This window comes from Aulonocara sp. 'chitande type north' Nkhata Bay, linkage group LG2 (assembly GCF_057382095.1).
Source record: "Aulonocara sp. 'chitande type north' Nkhata Bay isolate Kocher_YH1m ecotype deep benthic linkage group LG2, A_spYH_male_GT1.1, whole genome shotgun sequence".
Lineage (NCBI taxonomy): Eukaryota > Metazoa > Chordata > Actinopteri > Cichliformes > Cichlidae > Aulonocara > Aulonocara sp. 'chitande type north' Nkhata Bay.
Window position 1 is genome coordinate 2,809,363 of NC_141345.1, and position 26,065 is coordinate 2,835,427.

The 26,065-nt window shown below is 40.4% G+C and overlaps 1 protein-coding gene across 1 annotated transcript; it reads left to right on the top strand.

Moving 5' to 3' along the window:
- The first annotated feature begins 3,632 nt into the window (after positions 1–3,632).
- On the top strand, positions 3,633–25,834 carry xpnpep2 (X-prolyl aminopeptidase (aminopeptidase P) 2, membrane-bound). Its single transcript, XM_086301747.1, has 21 exons — positions 3,633–3,820; positions 4,462–4,523; positions 4,956–5,066; positions 5,159–5,222; positions 5,819–5,923; positions 7,486–7,572; positions 7,740–7,883; positions 10,104–10,205; positions 12,148–12,229; positions 12,397–12,598; positions 16,359–16,448; positions 16,605–16,714; positions 16,888–16,965; positions 20,612–20,683; positions 20,776–20,836; positions 21,011–21,080; positions 21,228–21,332; positions 22,694–22,753; positions 22,827–22,903; positions 23,005–23,094; positions 25,178–25,834. Exons 1-21 carry the CDS (start codon positions 3,661–3,663, stop codon positions 25,376–25,378), a joined length of 2,133 nt encoding a protein of 710 aa, XP_086157873.1. The 5' UTR covers positions 3,633–3,660; the 3' UTR covers positions 25,379–25,834.
- The last annotated feature ends 231 nt before the right edge of the window (positions 25,835–26,065 follow it).

Here is a 26,065-nt window from a genome sequence, read left to right on the forward strand (position 1 = left end):
ATGCACTTGAACCTGCTGCACAGCTGGTAGAAATGACAGTCATGCCATTATTAATGGGTTTGCCTACATTTCAGTGCTAAATTATTAGCAAATTGCACATATACAAACCAATGTGTGACCCAATGACTGGGTCATTTTAACACCCTCTGTTGCAGATTTATGAGTATGCTTGGGATCATTTTCCTGTTTAATGTCCTACTTCTAGGCAAGCTTTAGCTGCTGGAAAGATGACCTCAGATTTGAATACTTTGGTATACAGATCTGTTCATGGTCAACTCAGTGAATGCAAGGTGCTGAAGTAATGTGGCTGCAAAACAAGCCAAACTCCTCTCTCCTTGGTATGAAATGTTATTGCTTCGTCTGGTTTTCATCAAACATTCAAACATCTCCACTTTGGCCTTGTTTATCCAACAGACATTGTTCTAGAGGTCTTGTTGTTTATCCAGATGCAACTTTGCCATATTTATTTTAGACAGAAGAGGCTTTCTTCTGGCAAGTCCTTCCAAAAGGCATGTCCTTACTTTCTATGGAAGCATTAATGGTATACTGAGCAGTAAAAACTTTCTTTCTAATTAAGGCAGAAAACAGTAATTCTGTCAGGATCAGAGGGAGCGTCTGGCTTCCACTGCCTTCCTGTGTCTACCTCTGACCGCCTTCTGGGCGGAGCCCTGTTCCCTCAATTGCCCTACTCACCTCTCATCCATTGGCGACAATCAGAAAGGCTGTATTTAAGACCAGCGCAGTCTTCTATTCTCCACCAGTTTGTCAGCTAACTCGTGGTGGTTTTCATTGCTACTTGTTTTCGTGTTCATGCTCTGTACTTACCTTGATTTCCTTGTGCCTCCAGTTTCTTCGTGATATCACTGCTTTACTCCCCTGCAGCTCAATAACCTGGTCTCCTTGGCAAGATTCTCCACACCTCTCTGCAACCCACTCACTGGAATTAAAACTGCTTTTACCTGCTTGTCCCCCTGCCTGTCATCTCTTCTGTATTATGAGGAAAACAAGGTTGGAACAAGAGTCACTCACTCACCTCTCGAATGCTCACTCGGCTGCCCTCCTCAGAGCCTCACAACCTCCGCCTGCAAGCCTGCAGAATCAGTATTCCTCTCTCCTCCCTGCATTAACTCCTCACTCTCATAACCTGACCTAGCTCTCGCTGTTCCAGTGCCTCCCCGATAGAGACTCCCCACTATGTGCCCTCATCTTGCCATTTCTAATCTGTGTTCACAACAAAGCTTGTTTAAATCTTATCGGTGTTCCACTTGGTGTCTGTATTTGGATCCACATCCATGTACCGGCCTCCAGTGACAAATTCACAATGTAAACCCATTACGATGGCATTTTCTGTGGTCATGAAGTTTACTTCATCTTCTTACAGTCTGATTTTTTACTGAAACCACAGACGTTACCTTTGATGTCGATTCAAAACAATACAGGGTTAAGGCACTTCCAGAAACAGATGCTGCATCCATCTTTTATTCATGTATCCTGAACATATTTTAGTTTGTCCTAAAGACAGACCGGAGGGACACATGTGGCCAGGCTCTGTCCAAAGGAAACATCCTCTCGACTGCAAGACCCAAGAAAGTCAATGTGCTCAACCCCTAAAAAATAATCCCCCTTTCAATTTCAGCTTTTGTGCAGCTTCATCAAATGAAACGTATGTTAATTAGTGAGCTATCCAAGTGTTGATAGGTGAATTTAGTTGGTACCTTCATTTACAAACACACCATCTGTTTCCCTGTGGCTTTAATTTGATTATATTACATAACTCACAACAAGAAAGCCAATTTATGTCTTTGCATAAATATCAAACTATCTCTTCAAAATGAAAATGTAATATTTAAAAAAAATTGAGAAGCTAGAAAGATATTCGAAGACAACCTAATGTATTGCTGCTGTAATTATTCTCCTCATACATTTCCCTGCTCCTTTTACCTTCCTCTTCTTCCTCCTCCTTTCAGCTAAGTGGTATTATCTGTTTGGCATGAGTTCAACGATTTAAAAATACCAAAGGGGTTTTTTTTGTTTGATTTTTATGGGAATCTCTGCAGAATTACAAGTAGTCTTGGTGTGCAGACACAAACACGACCGCATGTCTTTATTATCTGTCCTCAGATAAATACTGTCATGGTACGTCAGTCCTCGCCGGTCGATCTATTTTTGTTATGTTCTCTCCCAGTCCCCTGCTTCCTTCTATGTGGGTATGTGTGTGTGAGTGTGTGTGGCCTGTGTGCTGGTTTACAGGCAACACCAGGCCTAAGGAGTTCCCTCGCTGAAGCCAGCCATATCTTCCACCAATCAAGATTCACGAGCTGCAGCTGATGATCCTCGTCAGCAGTCTAACAGAGTGGCTGGACTTCAGTTGACGCTGGAGTGACATCGTCAGCACAGCCCCGGCTCTGAGGTGTCTTTATCCCTCGTCCTGGAGAAACGTTAATCTAATCGTCACATCTTGTTTTGTTAGGAACCTGGGAAAGAAAGTTTGGCGGGAGCAGAGCACACCTGTAAATATTGTGTGTGGGATTTCACCACATACCACTGACCAAGAGCACTGCACAGGAGTCAGGAGTAACCACGAACAGAGTCACGACTTTGGAACAGTTTGCTTTTCAAGTCTCACTGTTCTTTTCACTCTTTGTGGAAAAGAAAGTGTACAGACACTTTGTATATACTTGTATCGACTTCCGCTTACTAAACAAAATCACAGTTAAAAATAAGTACCCTCTGCCCTGTTGTCCTCAGCCTTGGAGTTACTGCAGGGGACACCATTTTCACCAAACTTGAGCTTTGCAACGCGTACCATCTGGTTGCTTACCATCTGGTTGCTTACCATCTGGTTGCTTACCATCTGGTTGCGGAGGTTTTCCAGGCTCCGGTGAACGACATTTTGAGGGACTTCATGAATCACTTTGTTTTTGTTTACCTTGGCAACTTTCTGATGTTTCCGAAGACCCTGTCCGGTCATGAGAATCCTGTTTGCCTTGTTCTTCAGTGGCTACTAGAGAAACCTCTGTTTGTAAAAGGTGAGAAATGCAAGTTCCACATTTGTTGGTTTCATTGTAGAACAGGAGCAGCTCCGGGCGGAGATGGCCGAGATTAAGGCTGTGGTGGAGTGGCCCGAACCCCAGATTGCAGATTGAGTAACCACAAACTGAGCCACGACTTTTTTGAACTGTTTATTTTTTACCCTTCACTTCTCACTGTAAATAAATTCACTGCCTCTAACCAGGAAGTCCTGTGTTTGGGTCCTGTTCTTGCCTTCCACCTGACAAATACTCTCCAATCACACAGTCACAGAATATAAGCAGCTTTATCCATGTTGTTCAGTGTAAGACTGCTTCTCTCTTCTTATATACACAATAACAATATCAGTAGTGTTCAAAAATGCACAAAAGTGGGAATTTCTAACCCACAGCCACTGAATTACATCATAATACAATCAAAACTGTTGAGTCAGATGCAAGGGAAACAAAAAAAAACCCACAAAACAAACAGGTGGGTGTTTTTCATGGATGGATGCATATTTTTGGTCAGGAATTTTTCCAAGTACTAAGATTCACTTCCAGTGCCACCACACAGGATTCCTATCAGGGAGATAATGAGTGGTGACAGTGGAGGAGGAGAGAGAGGGAGCGAGAGAGAGAGAGGGCAGTAATGCTTTTACGAGCAACACCCCCACACACTTTCACACATACGCTGCATGCAACATCAGATCCTCAGCCACTCCGTGTGTGGATCTGTTTGCAAAGGGCTCGGAGTGTCAAGATGCCTTCTTTCAGCTGGCTGCTGGCTCTGTATCTTGCAGCACTAACAGGTAAAAAAAAGTTCCTCTTTATCCTCTTTGATTAGGATCTGCTCTCTGTGTGAAGACTTTTATTGAGCCACTGTGGCGATCAATATTTCTCTTTGTTTACAGTACAGAAACTGTCAAGTGGCGAACAGCTCACATGTAGGAGCTGCTGTTATAGGGACAGTTACAGTCTGCATGTACATACACTGCATGATTTAAGCACTTAGACCATTTAAAGAAGACTTGCATTTAAAGAAGTATATGCATTCTCCTCTGTCTGTGCCGGGTGGTTTTACTTGTCTGTATTTCTTTGCACAAAATTTGACTGCATAAACTCTGCGGAGCGGTTTTTGATCAGCAGTAACTTGGACATGACAGAATGGAGTATCTTGATTGATTGCACTTCTCTTGCTGGATGAACTGTGGTTAATGGGATTGATATAAACTCTGTGTGTCCAGTCTGACTCTTGTCCTCAAAGCCTTGAGTCACTTTGGTCCCGCAGATTGCTGTGACCTTCAGATTGTCCGAATAGATTTGGTACAATAAGCCCCTTTTAAAGGGAAAGATTACTTTAGACTAATCCAAAAACATGCCTGCATAGCTCAATTCAGTCACTTGTATCACTTTTCCAAGGTCTTTTACCTCTGTGTGCATGCAATTTCAGGAAACACTGATGGTGCTGTTGCACGAGAATCAACTGAGAGGAACTGCTCTTTGACCCCACCGGTAAGATTAGCTTGTCAACTGAATGTCTATATAAGGGGATACTGTTGATTTCTTTGCTAAAATTACACAAAGGAAGCTGAAAATAAAGCTGAAGTCAAAGATGTGACTGATCCATATGGAGGAGTAGAGGCAGGCTGAATAACAGACCAAACCAGGGTCCAAAATATCTGGAAGCTTGTTTTTCACACCAATAACAATTGAACAAATGATTTTACTCAGCAAAAACTAAACATCAACTTAAACACTAACTAAAACTTCCAATCCCAGAGATCAGGACATGTTGCATGAGTTTTGTGCACGTGGTTAATGATTGCAGCACATGGACTGCAGTTAATGATTATGGAGGGAAATACAGAGATGGATGAATCAGCAGCTCCTCGAGTTTTTATTCAATCTGAAGATTTTTACTCTTGCTGTGTGTGTGTTTTGTAGTACCTCCCCAGCACAGCAGTAAACACCTCTCTCCAGCTGGAGGAGCTACGAGTGCAAATGCGTGCCATGAATATTTCTGCCTACATTATCCCTGCCACCGATGCTCACCTGGTACACATGCTGTCCATCATAATTATGTCATCTGAGATTAAAGCTCGTGTGTGTTTGTTGTGTTTGAGTTTGTGTATGCTTTTTTCCATTAGAGTGAATACATTGCACCACGTGACGCCAGGTTGGCCTTCATGACTGGTTTCACTGGTTCTGCAGGTACAATCCTTTTCTGTCTCGTCCTCCTCCTCCCCATGACTCACTTCCGACATCTTCGGTCACGCAGCTCCTCTGCTTTCATCCCACATCCTCGCCATACATCTCGCTCCTCATTCATTTGTTTTCCCTGCTTTCACTTGCTGCACGACAGCATGTCCTCAAATGTAGGCACTCGCCCTCGCAGTGGAACTTCCCTATGAAATGATGAGCTCTGTTTTCACGCTTTAACTGTGAAAGAATAAGAAAGCAGATGACAGTTCAGTAGAGCGCTGATTACACTCCATCAAACCTATGTGAAACTCTATTATGAGAAGCCATATTGTCTGGGTTTTTATTAAGATTCATTGATGGGTATTTGTGATGTGAGGGTGCAACAGTGGAATGATAATGTAAACCCTGATTATATATCCGCACCACATTACCGGACTGTTATCACTGTTTCTTGCTCACCCTCTCATTCAATCACACATACATCTTTTAAATTCAGATTAGCTGTCCAGTCACACACTGAGTCAACTCTGACATTTATAGTCATTTGTAATTCACTGTTGCTGCTGCCCTCTCTATAACGCAGCTGTTTTCCTGCCTCTCCTCAGGCACTGCTGTAGTTACCCTGAACAAGGCCGCTCTGTGGACAGATAGCCGCTACTGGGTTCAAGCTGAGAGACAGATGGACTGCAACTGGGAGCTGGAAAAAGATGGTAGGAGTGGTCCTATTTTGCTTACTTGTTATGACAACACAGCAACCATTCGATTCCAGTTAAATGTTTCCTTTTTTAAAAACCATTATAGCAGATTTAATATCAATAAACATCGCTCATTAACAAAAATCTTTAACACCGAAGCAAAAATTAAGACACTCCAACTAATGGGACTTATTACTTTTTTTTATAGCTTTTCATGACAGCCAATGTCATTCAAGGATTGCAGAAAAAAGAGGCCTGTAAAGGGCCACATACACTCACCCACCACCAGCCACTTCATTAGGTACATCTGTTCATCAGTGCGTTAATGAAAATATCTAGTCATCCAATAACATGACACCATTGGCTTTAATCACCCAAGCATGGTCAAGACAACTTGATTCAAGTGACATTGAGTGTGGCATCGTTGTTGGTATCAGACAGGCTTGTGTTGGTATTTCAGAAAGTCCTGATCACACCAAACACATCAAAGCTTGAAGCAGATGAACTATAGTAGCAAAAGATCACGCCAGCTGTTCACTCCTATGATCTGAGAACAAGAGACTGAGGCTCAGCAATTTACACCAGCTTCACAAAATTGGACAATGGATGATTGGAAAAATCTCTGTTGGTTTGCTGAGTCTCAACTTCTGCTAAGACATTCAGATGAATTGTTGTATCTGTTTCTCATATTACTTCTTTTCTTAAAAGGCTATGGTGGGGTTATGTGATATCTTCCTCTACTGCTGTGTATATGATACACATAATACATATACTTACATTACAGCCATGTATGTATTAATCCACAGCTGCAAGTGCTCAGGATTTGCATTCCTGGTCGGGGAAACATTTGCTGAAACAGTTTTAGGAAATTACTGAGCAACAAATGCTTCTTAGGCTGCAACACAGAGAGAGGTAGGGGAGGCTGAAAAGTACTGTCAGGCAAATACGGGAAAACACATTAAATGCATGGCTCTGAATGTTGATCTGACCTCTGCTCTTCAGATAAGCAGCTTTAAAATTCAAATTCAGGAAGGATTTGCTAATATTAAGTATTACAATGAAAGGAGTTTATTCTTTACAGGAAAAATTCAGAAAACAATTCCTGCAGAGGTTCAAAGTTCAGGTGGGATTAAAAAAAAACAGCAACAAAAAAACCCAACAGCTGCAAAAACTGACCACTTTTTAGTGGGGTATTTCCAAATATCTGACTTGCATAGGCCCATCCACTGTTGCAAATGCTGTTAACCACATAATTCAATTGCACTGCAATAACTTAAGAGTGTTTTAAACATCATCATCAAGTCAAGTGAGCTTTCTAGATGGACCTTCACCCCAAAGAACCCCTTCTAACACCGACATTGAACCAGTTCGATTGGTCAAAGTTTGCTTTCAATGTTACAATGTATCATTTCATTGATAGAAACTGTATTTTCTGATTAACATTATTTGTGCTCATTTTATTTTATATTCTTTTATAAACCCAAAAGTTGGTTTTAAAATTGCTACAATGTTTTCCACCTTCTGCATCATTTTCTCAAATAACCTGACTGCGGTCTGTCATGTGTGATGCTCTGTAGTGTCCATCAGCAGTGTGGCAGAGTGGCTTATCTCAGAAGTGCCAAAGGGTGACGAGATCGGCTTTGATCCCTTCCTCTTCTCTCTCAGTGAGTCTCACGTTTCTTCCCCACCTGTCAGTCTGGCTTAACATCAATAAAGTGCTCACCTAAGTAGATGGGAAAATTATTGACAAAGCCTCCAGACGCCATGCAGACTGTTTACTTGTGATTGATTCGGTTCAGCGTGTGTAATCATCTGCAGTTTCCTCCATTAGAAACGCAGGGAGACTACAACATCAATCTGGACTCGAGCGATCGCAGCCTCAAGTCCATCACAGAGAACCTGGTCGACAAAGTGTGGAAGGAAAGACCGTCGGTCCCGCCTGACAACCTCACCCGCCTGCCTGACCGAGTCATACGTAGGTTTCCTTTATGTGAACGTGTGTTTACGATTGTACTGAGCACACATCTTTCAGTCTGTTGGTCTACCTGTGTGTGGTCCTTTTTATCTGTGTGCTGATAAATACCTGCAAACTGGACAGAGTGCAATAAGCCGCTCGCAAAACAGAGCCATAAATAGCATGTCGATGGTTTTACAATAGGCTGATGGATCAAATACCAACTTAGACTGGATGAGCATATTGTCCAGTTTATGGTCAGAATAGGCACATTGAATAAATGGAGAGCACCATAAACCTAATGGACTGTATGTGACTACAAGCTGCACAAAAAAGAAATCCATATAGCATGCAAATATTGTCTCATAGTTTAGACATGAAAGCTCGTTCTTCTGCTTGGCTAACTGTCTGGAAGAAGTCCATTAAGTAATGAGAAGCTTGCACGTCAGAGTAAAGGACCTATTTACTAGAAAGGCCTTGGAGTAGCCAAAGCATTATATTTGAAAGATCCATCAATCCATTTTCTTCCGTATTTCCAGCTTAGCATCACGGTTGAGCTGGAGGCATTCCCACCTGTCATAGGGTATGATGAGGGGTACACCCTGAACTGATCACCAATCTATCGCAAGATTAACAAATAGAGACAGGTGCTGCTGATCTACAATTCTAGTAAAACATTTAAGAGCTACAAGTGGAGCACTGAAAGCAATTTATTGATTTAAGATCATAGTAGTTAGTTGCTATAGGAAATAAAGTGAAGTTTTATGTCTGAAAAGCACAGAATACCTCATAAACCTTTGCTTTTGAGATCTGTTTAGAGTTACCAAAGATGCTGTTTCGCCATGAGACTGGTTACGCCCACAGATGGGTCACAATGTGTTGGATGCAACCCCATCAGTGGTATTCGGCCTAGATTCCGCAAGGTTTTGAAAAGACCAATAAGCCCCTGGATGATTTTGTAAAGAGAAATTGTCTACTTCTTCTAAACAGTGGAAACTGTTTGGATGGGATAGGATTTTTTTTCTCCCCATTCAGTGATTCAGTTTGTGTTGCTGTACCCTGGTTTAGTGCATCTGCATTTGTCCTTATTGACTTTGTCCAGCTCTCCACAAATTTCTCACCTTTCTGTGTAAGTCATTTCAAATGCTGTGCAAAGTAGACTTGAATTTCTGACAGAATTTCAGTAAGTTAGCAGGTCTTTTACGTCTGTTAACAAGACATTTTTGTCACTTACAAGCAGCGGAAGGAACTGCAAAAACAACTCTGGCATGCCATTAACTTCCTAATAGAGAAGGTGATCTGGTTAGCTGTTAGGTTTATATGGTTGATTGTCATTTATGCTTAGAAATATTCACTCATATATGCTTGGTTTTATTATCGATTGCATAATAATGGAGGTTTGATCCGTAGTAGTCTGTGGAGACTCTGTGCGCCTCCCAGAGCACTCTGGCATGCACACACAACTTAAGGTCAGGAGAAAGGTTATATCTTCTCTTACTGATTTATGGTATAGCAAACACAAGTATATCTGTTTTAGTCTAAGTGCCTTTTGTTTAGATGAACTGCTGGACTTCCAGACCAGCAGGATTAGGGAAGTCGTTTATGTGGTCACATCTTGACACCCCCCCCCCCCCCCCCCCCCACACACACACACACACACACACACACACACACAGATTAAATTCTCATAGTAATAAACACCCAGATATTTACTGTGTGAACGAGCAGTGTGACGATAATCTGTATTGATTGTTTGACCTAAAAATGAAATACTGTTAAACTGTTAATAATCAAGAGTTGTGGTTAAAGACGTTCTGTTCGAACTATTTTGGCATTATTTGCTAATAATAACATTTGTTTTGTTTAAACCACATTATTTGTGAAGTGAAAATGTTAGAATCCCAGTATGAACAATTAAGTGTTGTTTTTCTTCACATGCCCTACTCTCTACAAACTCACTTTGAGCAAAAAGCACTCAGACAAGTCCAAGTTAAAATTGTAGCAAGCAAGTGCTTTCTATATAACATTCAAACATATTCCTACTCCAGTGGATGCATCAGAGAGCGACGTGGGCTTAGTATCTTCTAGATTGAACCATCTACCTTCCAATTAGCAAACGGCCTGCTCTACCTCCTGAGCTACAGCCACTCTTCGAGGATGGACAAAAGCACACTGTACGACAAATTAGCATCAAATGTGTCTCACTGGATGCAAATGAAAATTAAATATGTATATTTGTAGAGAGGACCTGGCAGGAGAAAGTGGAGCACATACGAACTCAGATGGGGGACAATCCATACAAGCCCACAGGCCTCCTGCTTTCAGCGCTGGATGAAACGGCTTGTAAGTAACTGCAATCTTATATATCTTATAATTCTGTTCAGAAATGCCTTAGTTAATTGTGGTGCATATTTATATTGAGCTACAACTGGATCACTGAGAAAAGCACCTGAGACATATCCTGCTCTAATGCATTCATTGCAGGTCTTAGACGCTCTTCACCACCACGAGGGCAGAATTTAAATTCCCCCCATTTGATTCAAGCTTATTTGAATGTCCAGAACTACATTCCCCTATTCAGCATGACAAGAAGGAAATATCAGTTCATTTTAAAGTCCCCCTGAATAGCTTTCCTTATTGCTCTTTTACTTGCCCAACATCCTGTCCCGACAAGCTACTCAGCTGCTGCATATAAATTAACCTGAAAATGTCTCAGATCTGTTTTAGATGTGTTTGTGGTCCTAACTGTTCAGTACCAGTAACAACATGCTGCCTACCAGTGACTTGCAGCTGCACTGCATATTTGTTTGCTTCAGGCCTTGTTTTCTACAGTGTAACAGCACAGCAGTCAGTAGAAAACTGACTTTTTTTTCTAATTTCTAATTAATTAATTTCTTTAATTTAAAAACCTATGAAACACTACTAATATCGTGATTAAAATAAGGGTTCACTAAAGATGATTTGATTGCATTTTAAGTAATATCCTTACCTTTAGAGGATCTACAAATATTAAAAAAGACACATAGCAAGGATACCTTTGTCTAAAAGTATTTAAATAAATAATAAATAATAATAAATAATTACTATAATAATAAATAATTACTGTTGCTAAATAAATGTATTTGTTTTTCTGTCACATTCGTAGACTCTAAAAAAGCTTTTTTCACTTCCATTAATGTTCTTAAAGTATTGCTAAAGTACAATAGTTTATTTTAGCAGTTTTTGTGTTTTAAATACTTAATCTTCCCGTATGAACTAATGGTGAAGAAGTTTTAAGTTCTAAGAAGTTTTAACTTGTCGGTGTATTGGGCTGATCAGATATCAACTGAAGTTAAACTAGGGCCAGGGCCTGTCTTTCACGTCATGACATGTACCAATATGAAGCAAGTCAGTGTAACCTTTATTGGATGGACAACCAGCCAAGTAATCCATCCATTAGGGCTGGGTGATATGACCACAAATCACTCAATGTACTGGCAGACCATTGGGATCTCAGGTAGCATGTCTACTTGCAGAGAGCACCTATTGCCTGATGGAGGCAGTGTCGAAAGTAAGCCGGCAACACGTTTTTGATTCTGGAGAACTCCAGTGTGGCTCTCTTTCCTGTTTCAATGGACACAAGCACAATAAAATACAGATGAGCTATTTTTGCCACTTGTTTCTCAATTATGACCCAAAATGAGTGACTGAGCACAAAACCTCATCAGGAGAGTCAGCTATCGCCCCCTGCTGGCAATCAAAAGAATGCAGTTTTAAGGTACATAAACTTTATTTTCCATCTTCCGATCTGGAAGCCATGTCCATCTTTTATACTGTCTAAAGCTACCACTGGGTACAAAATCTTCACCCCACTAATGAACATGTTAACTTTAAAGAAAGTAATTGCAAAAAAAGAATCCTTTAAGATAAAGAATATTAGGATTAAAAAAGAAATCACTTAGAAACGTATTCAAACAATTTCTCTATATGTCAACCTAAAATCACTCCTCCAGCTCCATCACTCCACACAGGTTAAATGATGTGATTGAATCGGAAATAAGCAAGATTTCTGCAGACTGAATTATACAAAGGCAGTCTACCCGCAAACCAACACAGGAAGGGTACCATTCGGAAGACTGTTCGTGACTCCGACTTGAATTAGAGCCTGTTTTGAAATAGCAGCTACACAGAGAGAGTCGCGTAAGTCTCACAGTAGATGCAAAGAGCGCTTCATGGCCCAAATTGATCCCAGTGAGGAAATAAATGAACTTGCTGACAGTGAGATGTTTTCTTTGTTTGTTTTTAGGGCTTTTCAACATGCGTGGCAATGACATCCCGTACAACCCTTTCTTCTACTCCTACACTCTACTCACAATGGATGAGATCTGGTAGGTTCATTTTTTTAGACACTACACTTCACCGAATAAAAATCGTTTTGTATTTCCTTATTTCCTATAATTCCCATCACAAATACCAGCTGCAAACCTATTATCAGTGGTTTATATATTATGTAAAAGGATATGCAGTATTTATTTCCCTTCACGTCATGTAACAGGCTCTTTCTCCACGTGGAGCGGGTGACTGAAGAGTTGAAGGTGTACTTGAATGCCTCTTGTGAAGGGGCCCTCTGTGTGCAGCTAAAAGGTTATGATACCATCCTCGATCATCTGAAGAACTATGTGACCAGGCCTGGGGTTAAGGTGTGGATCGGTACAGAGTACACAAACTACGCTCTTTATGAGGTCATTACACCACAGGTATGCAGACCTTTTATTTCCTTTTATAAGATAAGATAAGATAACTCTTTATTGTCATTGCACAGTCATACATAGTACAGTAGTACAATGAAATTGGAAAAACTGTCCTACGTCGGCACTACATATAACACAACACGACACGATATGACACATCACAACGTAACAAACAACACAACACAGTATATTAACTTAGTATAAAAAAGAAGAATAAGTGTATGTGTATTGCACACTGTTATTATTGCACATTAATTATTATTGCACCTTGTTATAAATATAAATATTATTGTTATCGTTTTAAACATTGTTACCTCCCCCTAAAAAGTCCAGGGAGGTATCCAGTCAGGTCAGCTATTTACATTGATCAGGGCTATTGCCCTGTTGTAAAAGCTGTCCTTGAGTCTATTTGTTCGGGACCTCAGCAGCCTGAACCTCCTGCCAGACGGCAGCAGCTTAAACACCCGGTGTCCTGGGTGTGTGCAGTCCCGTAGGATGCTGCGTGCCCTCTTGAGACAGCGAGTGCTGTACAGGTCCTTCAGGGAGGGAAGAGGATGTCCAATGATTTTTTGGGCCATGTTGATGACCCTGTGGAGTGCCTTTCTGTGTGCTGTGGTGCAGCTGGAGAACCACACACCGATGCAATATGTCAGCACACTTTCAATGGAGCAGCGGTAGAAGACGGTCAGCAGCTCCTTCTTCAGGTCCATTTTTCTGAGGATTCTCAGAAAGTGGAGACGCTGTTGGGCCTTCTTTAAGACCGCAGAGGTGTTAGAGCTCCATTGGAGGTCTGTGTCTATGTGCACACCCAGAAACTTGAAACTGGAGACCCTTTCCACGCACTCCCCGTTGATGCTGACAGGCTGCAGCTCGGACTTCCTCCTTCTGAAGTCAACTACCAGTTCTTTTGTTTTGGTGGTATTGAGGTCCAGGTTGTTGTCTGCACACCAATCTGACAGCCTCTGAACTTCAGCTCTGTATGCAGTCTCATCTCCCCCTGAGATGAGCCCCACCACAGTGGTATCATCTGCAAACTTGATGACTGTGTTGTCTGGGTGGGAACTAACACAGTCATGTGTGTACAGAGTGTACAGTAGGGGACTCAGTACACAGCCTTGTGGAGAGCCGGTGTTGAGGCTGAGGGCTGAGGAAAGATGAGGCCCCACTCTAACTCTCTGTACACGGTCTGAGAGGAAGTCTCTGATCCAGCGGCAGGTGGTGGAAGGAAGTCCAATTTCCAGCAGTTTATCTATTAGTCTGTCCGGGAGTATCGTATTGAAAGCAGAGCTAAAGTCAACAAAGAGCAGCCTGGCGTAACGGCCCTGCACTTCCAGGTGAGAGATGGTGGTGTGGAGCGTTGTAGCAATGGCATCTTCAGTTGATCTGTTAGCTCTGTATGCAAACTGGAGCGGGTCGAGTGTGGGTGGCAGGCAGGACATGATGTGACGTCGGACCAGTTTCTCAAAGCACTTCATTATAACAGGTGTTAGAGCAACTGGTCGGTAGTCGTTGAGGCTGCTAATGTTAGTACGCTTTGGCAGTGGGACAATTGTGGCTGACTTTAGGCACGGCGGGATGCAGGACTGGGACAGTGAAGTGTTGAAGATCTTAGTGAAGACCCCAGCCAGCTGGTCTGCACACTCTTTTATGTGTTGCACAGCATAATTATGCCCACCGTGATAGTTTTTTATTTATTTATTTTTTATGTCTAACAATCTGTTTGCACTGCTGTTCTCGATGGAAGAGCTGTTGTAAATTATAAAGCTGCACTAATCAATTCTTTGGATCAAATGACTGTTTGTCTAATGTGTAATATACTGAAGAGAACACAGATTCATATTTTCCCAGTAAAACTGTAAAAAATAAACTAATGCATCTATTTTATTTTTTATTTTTTTGTCTGCCTACACTTATGGTGTCAAGGGCTCAAACCTGTCACAGCTCAGATAGGATGATAGTCTGTGACAGGGCTCCTTCTAAATTTACAGTGTGCTTAACTGAAAATATTGGACAGATGACCTATAAAATAAAACTGCAAAGGTTTATTGCTTTATGCTCATTGTAAAGTTGATGGCCACAGACTTCAAGCTTTAAAAAGTTGAGGAAGGACTAGCACTTCCTGAGCTATGAGAAAGATAATGCTGCAGACATAGTGTCTAGTTTTCACACACAATGTGTTAGTGCGCACTCTTTGATGGATGATCATTTGAGCTCCTTCCCAGGACAGCTCCAGCCACTCTCACACTCTCAGCCATCTCAGACTCCTTTCCACACACCAGCGCACTACTGCGTAAAATATCCTCCTGAGAACCGAGGGGGAAATAAATCTTCCCATTGACGTTTTTTGTGATTTCTTTTCTCTTTGGAGCTAAAAGAGGCCACCCAAGAGGCCAACACATGCGATATCAATGTAAAGCCCAGGATGTCCTCTATTTAATACATCGGGACTTGGTAGAGTAGCTCAAATAAATCAAAAGATACAGACTAAAAACAAATATCCATGACAGAGGACATAGATGAATGGGCTTGTTCTCAGGACCTGATTAGATCATTGCTGTCAGCTGTCCTCACCTGGCACTGCCAGAGCCACGAACCACTTCCCGCCACCACGTAGCAAAATTGAATTAACCCAGGGAGCCGTATGGCTTAACCTACAGCCCCCCTCACGAATTAGAAAGGAAGTCAGCTCCAGCAATCTGCACCTCCCAACCTATGGACCACTACTAGGTGGTTACTAGCAGTTAATCCAAGCATTGGCATCTTTCATGTTATGAAACCACTGCAGTGGGGCGTGGAATGAGCAGAGGGTGAATGGGCATCCCAGGAGGTAATAACGAACAGAGTCAACCCCCCATTGGATTGCCAGGCACTCTTTTTTGGGGGTTGATGCCAATATATTCAAGTGGGACTTCTGTTAACAATGAGAGGCACAAAAGGCTTCCTTGTTTAAAAACTTTTGGAAAAGCAAAAAATACGTCTTTAGGGGGGAAAGAGGCACAAAGGGCACTGACATGCGAGTGCTGTGGCCTCGAACATGTTAAGCAAGAATTATTTGTCATGTTATTTGCATTGGCTGCATGGGCTGTGGGTCTGACATGGAGCGTTGGAGTAGTTGGTTGCCAGTGTAGCACTTCCTGGGCTATGGGAAACCCTATCAGAACACGACACACAAAGTGTTTGCTTTATTGCGAACACTTTGATAGGTGATCACATTTGAGCTCTTTCCCTGGACCGCTCGAACCACTCTGCTGCTACCTCAAACTAATGTGGCAAAGGGTGAAGGCAGGATCCTATCCTTAAATTTAGTGACTCAGGAGCCATCAGAACAGTGACAACCACTTCCTTCGTCAGTCACGGACATACTTGAACTCCATCGCTTGGAGCAACCAGTTCCTGACCCTAGAGTAAGCCACTCCACCCTTTTCCAATTGAGAACCATGACTTCAGACTAGGAGGTGCCAATTATCATTCCAGCCATGTCACACACAGCTGCAAACCGGGCCTTCACAGATGTGAAAAATAACTATTCTCTGTGCAGTAACGCCCCCCTGATATCACATATCACTATGAAGATCCCCATGTTCTTTAGTCAGACCATGTGGATTACATGATTTGAAAAAATGACTGGTCAGGCTGAGTTTAAGTACCCCTGGGTCTTGTTTCCACCTTTTTAAACAAGGCCTTTCTACTAATAAATATGTAGAATTTTACAAAATGGGTAATAAAAAATAATAATTAATAATCATTATTTTTTTGCATCATGTAGGACAAACTATTGACAAGTTCCTACTCTCCCGTGCTGACGACAAAAGCTGTGAAAGATGAGACTGAGCAGCAGATTTTACGGGATGCTCACGTATGTCATCCACTCAGACACGCATAATGCCTCCAAAGGAGATACTGAGTAAACATACATCTGAGTAAATGCATTACCCCATTCAAAGGTGCCTTTCAACATGCCATATGCATTTTTAATCTGCATCATTTTCATTGTCACGGTGACTCTGTGCAGGTGAGGGATGCCATTGCTGTTATCCAGTTCCTGATGTGGCTGGAAAAGACCGTGCCAGAGGGGAATGCGACTGAACTGACCGCTGCAGAATACGTCGACAAGTGCCGCAGGTGGGTGGGAACAGGGACGGCTGACATGAAGTATTTGAAGCCAACTATTTAATTTGAAAATGTAAAGTTTAAAGGAGTTGTTACACATGAAAGATGAGAAATTTTAGAAATTATGAAACTCAAACTCAAATTTGTAACAGTATAATTAAAGAATTATGTGAACGTCATTCCAGCAAACAGAAGGACAGCAGAGGCCCAAGCTTTGCCACCATTTCTGCAAGTGGACCTAATGCTGCTCTTGCCCATTACAGGTGAGATTAATTTTCATCCCGACATCTTTATACTCATTTTTGCATTTTTAAGGATGCATTCAAAGAAGATTACAGTAAACTATCATGCTGGATGCCAAAAATGACCTAAATGTTTGCTGAATCTTTTTAAATCATTGTGAGGTGCTCAGATATTCAAGATTTCATTGGTGCACTTTTTTTTTAATGGATTATAAGATAAAAAATCAATCGGAATTCAAGTGTAGGCTTTTCCATTATGACCCAAGATGTTCAAACCAAAAAAAAGAACACAAACTAAACAACAAGGTCCTTAAAAAGCATAAAAGTTTAAGGTTAAAAAAGTAACAGAAGATTTAATTATAGGTCCCTTTAGGACCTTATATGATTGCGTAAACCTGACATTACGCATCTGGATTTGTAATTGTCTGTAGTTCCACAACAAGGCAGCATTGTAACATTTTTGTGGTATCATTAACTTGTTGCCGCTTTTGTTGGTGGTTGTGGTGTACTCGCAGCAGTCTTAACCTTCTTAAATATTTCACAACCAACATGACTTTTCCAAGGCATTTATTAAATGAATATTGTACCTTATTATTTTTGCATGATGTTCTGTAGTTCTCAAAGCTGTAAAAATAGGATAACATTACTGGATTAAAAAAAAAAAAGAAGGGGAGAAAAAAAACACTTAAAGCCAAAACAGGAACTTGTTTTTGCTGGCATGCTAAATCTCTGGTAGAATATCCTAAATATACATCCAAAATCTTCTTTTTGCATGTTTTTTGACGGGATCTTTTTACTCCTAAAAGAACTACTGAATATACTGAAAGCTGGTTGAGCTAAGATTGTCACAAACTCAAGAAACACGTTTCCTGGAAACAGTCATGCAGAATCATCACCTTTCATTTTACAGCTCCTACAAATTATTTATAAACGTCCTCAGCTCACATGTCACATACTCGAGTTCTGATAATGCGTTCAGTTATATAAGGTGCCAGTCTACAATAACCATCATCTCAAGCCCCACCCCCCGAATGTTATAATATTATAGAGAGAAACCTCTACAGTCAGATGATATGACAAACAGCAAAGCATTTTGTAGTAAACTGTGGCTTTATAATTTTAATTCAGTGTTTTGTTTAGTTTTTTTAAGGGTCGAGTACAGGAAAAACACTGTCACAGAAGCTGATTCAGATTCACTGTACTGTGGGCAAGTCCCTTGATGGTGATGGTGATTGATTCGTAGTGTTAGACTGTTTGCAAGTCAAGCAGAATGAGCGGTTTTGTTAATCATGAATTAAAAAATAAATAATAAATAAAACTAGAGTTAAACCAAATGACAGATTGTATCCAAGTAGGCCTAAACCTGCTCAACCACTGTGCATTGAAAAGTCTTGCTTTTTAAAACTGATATTGATGTCTGATTTGTATTGATGTTAAAAAGGGACTGAGTGTAGCACTTTTCAGTTTATGGGAAATCTGGAGTAATAGTACAGTATGAGTAATTACACCAGAATACTGCCTCAGATCTTCCTGGAACAAGACTAACTGAATGAGGCTTGTATGCAGAAACTGAAAAAATGTTGGAGTGCTTAGACTGAACACGCAAACACATTCAATACACTCATTTAGTTTTTTTGCATTCAGACTGACATCAAAAGATGAGTCACTGTACTATGTGGACAGAATACCTGTACTTTACACCTGTCTGTGGGAAGTTTTGCCCATTTATCCACAAAAGTATCTTTGAGGTCCTGGCTCACAATTGCCATTCTAGTTCATCCAATCGGTGTTGAGCTTTGTGTGGATCCATCAAGTTCTAATCCAACCATGCCTCTGTGGGACTTGCTTTGTGCACTGAGGCAAAGACATGCTAGAAAAGGGTGTTCCTCAAAATGTTACCACACAGCTGAAAACAGAGAATTCAACAAACCCTGACCTGGTGTGGCATTAGACTGCCACACAGAGAAGTATGACTTGACACGCCACATAACTCAACTGCACCACTGTCCAGTAGCATCATGCTTTATTCCACCCCAGATGCTTACACAGGATTGTATAAGGCTTGTATGCAGCTGCTCAGCAATGGAAGCCCATTCATGAAGCTCCTCTCACACAGTTTTTGATGACAGAAAATGTTTAAAACTATGAGATTATCGCGTCGGCAGTAAGTTGGTGACTTCTACACACAGTTCCTTAGCTGTAACCTAGCTCTGTAAGTTTATGTGGTCTGCTACTTTGTGGCTGGGTTGCGGTGGTGGTTCGTTAACTGTAGTACCCCTTACAGTTGATTGTGTGACATCTAGGGGGGAAGAAATTTCACACATTGTTGCAGCAGTGGCATCCTATTATCGAACCGCACTCTTTAGAGTGACTCATTGTTTCACGTTTGTAAAGCAGACTGCATGGCTCTGCTGTGGCTTTATACACCTGTGGAAATGGGACTCAAAACACCTGAAATCAAATATTCAAAGGTGTGGCCATTTAGTGTAAATGTGCATATGTATTCTTAGGGGCTGTTTATAATAAATAGAATAGGTGTCAGGAGTCAGACACTAAACAGTCTTGTTTTTAAAAACTGATTCTGCTCTGTAATTGCAATAATAATAATAATAATGGATTGGATTTATATAGCGCTTTTCAAGGCACCCAAAGCGCTTTACAATACCACTATTCATTCACTCTCACATTCATACACTGGTGGAGGCAAGCTACAGTTGTAGCCACAGCTGCCCTGGGGCAGACTGACAGAATCATCTGATTTGCATTGATTCGTAAAAAGGGACTAATTGTAGCCCTTTTCAGTTTATATGGTGAGCTAACATTATTATTAATGGGTAAGTACAGTATGAGTAACTACACTATGCCTCACAAATCTGACTGGAACAAGGTCAAAGCTAACCAGTAGTCCCTGAATGAAAGCTTGCATGCAGAAATTGTTGGAGTATATAGAGTAAACTGTGGTGTTAGAATGAAGGCATTTTCCTTACAACTTATTTGTGGAGTTATTTTCTTTATGTTGCATTCAATCCTCACACCATGACCGTGATTCTCAGCACTCTTAGAAGTAGCAGATGCCCTTGATTTGAAGCAAATAGAAATGCATGCTCTCAGTCTTGTGTCAGGAATGCCTGGTTACACACAAGCATATATCACACAAATAGGTGGTGCGAGTGGTTTAGAGAGAGGTGCTGGTTCCAGTAAGGTTTTGATGAAAACATAAAATTATTTGACTGAAAGGTTTTTAGTCATCGGTTGCAGAGTTAAAGTGATCGAGTGGCTTTGCATGTGTTGACACTTTTTTGTCTTTTATAAAAATGAGTCTGTGTTGTGAGAGATGTTTTGAGAACTAAGCGTGAGGACGACTTTCCTGATGTGAGACCTGCATAAAAGGCATCGAGGAAAATCTGTAAAAGATGAGTAACTGAGAATATTTTTCTTTCCTCAACTTTTGTGCCTCACAAAATGAGGCCCGCACAGTCTTATTATAAACAGCCTGATTATATCTTTCTGAGCCTTAGAGCCCTGCGGTTATCACAAAATAACAATAACATTATTATGTTTTTGGATTTTTTGCATGAAGGCATTTTTTTTCTTTTGCTAATAGTTCAACACATTTGAAAAACACCAGCAAGCAGTGCTACTATCATTTCCTGTTTTTGTGCTACAGCCCTACAAAAGAAACAAACCGGAGGTTGACAGTTGATGAGATGTACCTGGTTGATTCTGGTGGCCAGTATCTGTGAGTAAAAATGATCTCTTCACACACTTCTGTAGTTTCATTTTATGTCACGAGCGTTTAAAATGAGTCACCGTGTCTCTCACTATTTTCAGAGATGGCACCACTGACATCACTCGGACGGTTCACTGGGGAAAGCCCACAGAAATGCAAAAGGTATTACTGATAGAGAAGATATGTTAATATTTCCTTATAATCAGTCTAATCAGTCATATAGCAATCAATCAACTTTGCTCCTTTCTATTTTTTTCAATATGCTAATTCTTTAATTCTTATTATTTTGTTCAAAACACAAGTTTCCTATCATTTACCACATGTCTTGCTTCACAGGAGGCCTTCACTCGAGTGCTGATGGGAAACATTGAGATATCCAGAACCATTTTTCCCTCCGGGACAAGAGGTGGGAATGAAAAATAAACACATCTTAAATGAAATCTTTCTGTTTCACCACTAGAGAGCCCCCTTCCTCCACCATAGACCATAGCTGTGAGTAGATGTAGCGTGTCTGGTACAGGATGTCTGACTGGAGGTTTTTGTTCATCAACAGGTGTGAACATGGAGATGCTGGGTCGCCGGGCATTGTGGGAGGTGGGCCTGAACTACGGCCATGGCACAGGTCACGGTGTCGGAAACTACTTCGGAGTTCATGAGTGTACGAACCTTTATTTGGAGATGACTTTGAGATGCCAAATATGCCGCGTGCTGTTTTTTGAACACTGTTTTATTTTTCAGTGCGTACACTTGCATCTATGCATCACAACAATATCTCAGAAAGGTTTCAGAAAATGGGCTACACTGCGAGAGAAAGGGTTTATGCATTTAATCTTTCCAGTAGTAGTTACTAAGTATCTATCTGTGGATGAGAGTCCATGTCAAATGTGTCCCAGGTGTACAAAAACTTCGAAAAAGCCACAAAGTACAAGAATTTCAAGGAAACGTATAATTTAATAAAAAAGAGAAGTGGCACCAAATCTTCCACTAAATCAACCATGTTGAAACTGAAACAATTTAACGGTTATCCCACTTTGTCTTCTGCATTATTACAGATGCAGAAGACAAAGTGGGATAAAAAAAAAACCTCTGAAAGCATTACTTTTATTCCTTCCAGCCTCTGCAAAAAAGATGCTAGAGGGTATTAAAACACTTTGTTTAGTTATCACGCTTTGCTTACTTCTCTCCACCTTCTGAGTTAAAATGAATAAATAAATAAAATCATACAGTGTGTCAAGGATAAATAAAATTGGGCTGATTTTTAAGTGGCTGGTCCATTCTGTGCCCCAAATGGTGTTTAATTGTTTTTTAACAATATCAGGAGGAAATTATTCCTAATAGGGCTGAAGGTAACAATTATTTTCATCATCTCTCAACTGTTTAATATATAAAACATTGAAATGTCAGTCAAGAGTCTGTTGATCCATTTATCCATCCACTTTCTTCCACTTATCCAAATCAGAGTTGCAGTTTGGCTGGAGCCTGTCCCAGCAGTCATAAAACAGAGAGGCAACCATTCAAACTCACATTCACATTAATCTAACATGCATGTCTTTGGACTGTGGGTGGAAGCCCAGGTACCTGGACAGAGCATGCAAATCCACACAAAAGGTCCCCGGCCAGCTTACAGCCTTAGCTAAATGCCTGAGATTACTATATTATGGATATCCACAGCGACAGTAATGTATGACAGAGATACAAAAATCATAAAAGCTCGCCTTTAACTTTCCAGAAAACTATTCTCATCAGTCTCAGCTGTATGTTCCACCACATTAACAGTGTTAAAGAGTAAAAAAGCTGAAACTGAAGTCTGACATTTTGGCTCATGAATAATGACCTCTGATAATTCCTCTTTAATACTTGATATCCACTGACCAGCATGATCATGAAAATACACTTTAGGTTGCATGATGTTCACAAGCTTCCAATGTATATATTGTAGAGTAAATCATGGAGAGGTTTATTTGTTTTTCTGTAACGTAACTTGCATTTTAATCATGAGTTAATGTAATGTATCCCCAGGGCCTGTTGGCTTCCAAAGCAACAACATTGGCTTCAGAGCCGGCATGTTCACGTCTATCGGTGAGTTTTATTTTGTAAAGTTTTTCTGTGCAAAATGTCAAAATCCTGAAAAATCGCTTGATTTTGCTCATAGAACCTGGATATTATAAGGAGAATGACTTTGGGATCCGGATTGAAGATGTTGCAGTGGTCGTACCGGTTCAGACAAAGGTGAAAATTAAGTGGTGCCTTATTGATAATCTGGAATTATATCATTTTTTTTAATGTAACGTGAAGGTAACGTTATGTGGATTTTCTTTTCTGTCCTTCAGTATGGAAATAACTACCTGACCTTTGACACTGTATCACTGGTTCCATATGACAGAAAGCTGATTGACATGTCACTGCTGAGCTCAGAGCAGGTAAGAAATTGCATCTCATTGCATAATCAACTACAAGACATTTGCCTCCAATTTCTGAAAATGAGATACAAATATGTGCTGACGTGAAGGCATAAAATGAATGCTCGGCTGCACCTCGGTGTGAGTTTACTTCCCCAAAACTAATTTCTAGTTTTAATTTGTAAATACCTTTGGGTATACAAACCTGTCATATCAGAGGCTCTTTTGCCTGCAATACCAATGCTGGTTTCCTCTTAAAATCCCCCATTATACGCTTTAAGCTGCAGTTTGTCTACGGTTCACTGATCAAAACGCTCTGTAAAGAAAACAAAACCACGTGTGAAATCAACTTCTGTGTTTTGGCTCTTCTTTAGAAGTGGAAAATGTAAGAACTTGTTATGCTGCTTTTTTTTTTTTTTTTTCAAATCAAGATGACATTAACTTTTGATAACCACAAACAGATGTTACTTTTGTAGAGTTCATGAACGTTTAAATCCTGGTATTATTTAAATCTAGTGTATTTTTGTGCACTTTAAAGCAAATATCCCATGAGCAGCAGTTCCCTGGTTAGAAATGTCTTGTTGATGTTAGAGAAGAATTGTAAAATATAACCACTACAACCAAGATATGCACAAGAGCATCTCTGAATGCGCTTTGAACCTTGCAGCAGATGGTTTACAGGTGCAGACCACACAGAGTGCTTGCCAGGAGACGAAACTGAGGTTACAAGTCACACAGATTCACCAACATTGGATAATAGAAGATTAGACAAATGCTGTCTGGTCTCAATGTTTGCTGCAGCATTTGAATGAATGCATGAATCAGTCCTGTCTTGTATCACTAATTGAGTACACGGGATGGTGTAATAGTGTAGGGAATTGTTTGCATATGTATTCTTAGGGGCTGTTTATAATAAATAGAATAGGTGTCAGGAGTCAGACACTAAACAGTCTTGTTTTTAAAAACTGATTCTGCTCTGTAATTGCAATCGTCTGATTTGCATTGATTCGTAAAAAGGGACTAATTGTAGCCCTTTTCAGTTTATATGGTGAGCTAACATTATTAATGGGTAAGTACAGTATGAGTAACTACACTATGCCTCACAAATCTGACTGGAACAAGATCAAAGCTAACCAGTAGTCCCTGAATGAAGGCTTGCATGCAGAAATTGTTGGAGTATATAGAGTAAACTGTGGTGTTATAATGAAGGCATTTTCCTTACAACTTATTTGTGGAGTTATTTTCTTTATGTTGCAGTCAATCCTCACACCATAACCGTCATTCTCAGCACTCTTAATGCAGTTCTCAAATCAGGAATGGTTTTTGCCCACCCATCCCAAAAGCCTTCCTCATTTTGAATTGTTTCCGGGGCCCCACGGTATGAACTGAGCATCGTTTAAATCCAAAGCCTACCTAAGTATTGTTGCTCACCATGTTCATCCTTCTGTGGACCTTTATGACAGTGTCTCAAAATCTCTCACATGTTGCCAGATAGCAAGGCTCTGTACCTTTGAACAGCAGTGTTTTAAGTACAGTTTCTTGTGAAGCCCCTTAAAACTGGAGTGTACAGCACAGACCTACAGCACGCAATCGATGGTTGCCCAATCGATGGTTTTGTAGATTGTTTTGCATTTTGCCACAGGAAGGATTGCTTTGTAAGTCCTTTAAAAATGGATCACGTCATTTGACTGGTTGTGCAAACTGAATTTCATCAGAGCCGGAAGTCTAAGTCGTCAGTTTCACAGACTTCTTACTGAAAATTATCTTTTCCAGAGTCCATAACACTCCAAAATGAAATAAAGTGGTTCATCTGAGGAGCAATGACGATACATTTTTTAAAATTTATAACGCTAAACATTTCTGCGTAATGACAATAGGCTGACTGTGAGGAAAACTGAGGAACCACAGGATGTTCATCATGTGTTGCATAAATGAATCATTACGTGCGAACACTTTCATAATGTGCATTTATTTCTTCACTAAAATAAAAAGGAAATTCTGTTTTATCCTTGTTAAGCAATTTTGGTTACTTTGGAATAAAGCTTATTAAATTCAGCTGGAATATTAAACAGTAAACATTCAGTAAATGTTCTTCTCTCACCAGCTTCACTGGCTGAATAAATACTACGAGACAATCCGGAGCCTGGTGGGTGCTGAGCTGGACAATCAGGGCCTTCATGAGGAGAAGGACTGGATGCTTAGAAACACGGAGCCTTTCGCTGAGATTGGCTCGTCTGCCTCCGTCTCTTCGTCCTCGCTGACCCTCATCGCTCTGGCTGTCGCTATGCTCCACAATATCGTCTGAGCATCTCCATCTCCACTGCACTTACTCCATTCGCAGCAGACTTGCACACTGTTACTCCTATGCAGTCTCAGTTGAGCAGCTATACCGGGTTGAGAGATGCAATTTAACTTCTTTTTTTTTTTTATTGAAAGATGTATTTAATAATTGAATTATGTTGGTAAATGTTTGATGTGGAGTTTTAAATGATTTGTTGTGATAATTTAGAGGTTTTAAACTGGACATTTGTATGACCAGATAATATTGTTTCTATTTTATTAAAGTAAAGACTAAAAAAAAAAGGGTTTGTTAAGGAACTTGCAAAGTGGTTTTATTTGTTTCTCACCAGTCTACACTGAAAAAAGGGACCATGTTGGATTTACTTAATTCAATAGTGGACATTGGTTGCACACAAGTGTTTTTCTTTGGCAGAAACTTAAACAACTGAGTTCAATCAACACAACTTATTCATATTCAACAAACCCGTGCATTTTGTGTTGATAAAATGCGATTGAAACATGTTTAGATGAAGTAAGGTGAGTTCTTGGAATATTTTAATCCTTTGCAATTTTGTCATTTTATTTCAACACTATTGAATAGCTTTTACCCCAATACTACATGGTCACTTACATACTACTTAAATACTTAAATACTACATGTTGTCTTCATATTACATAATGTTCAACAAAGTCTAGAGTCTGGTTAACATAG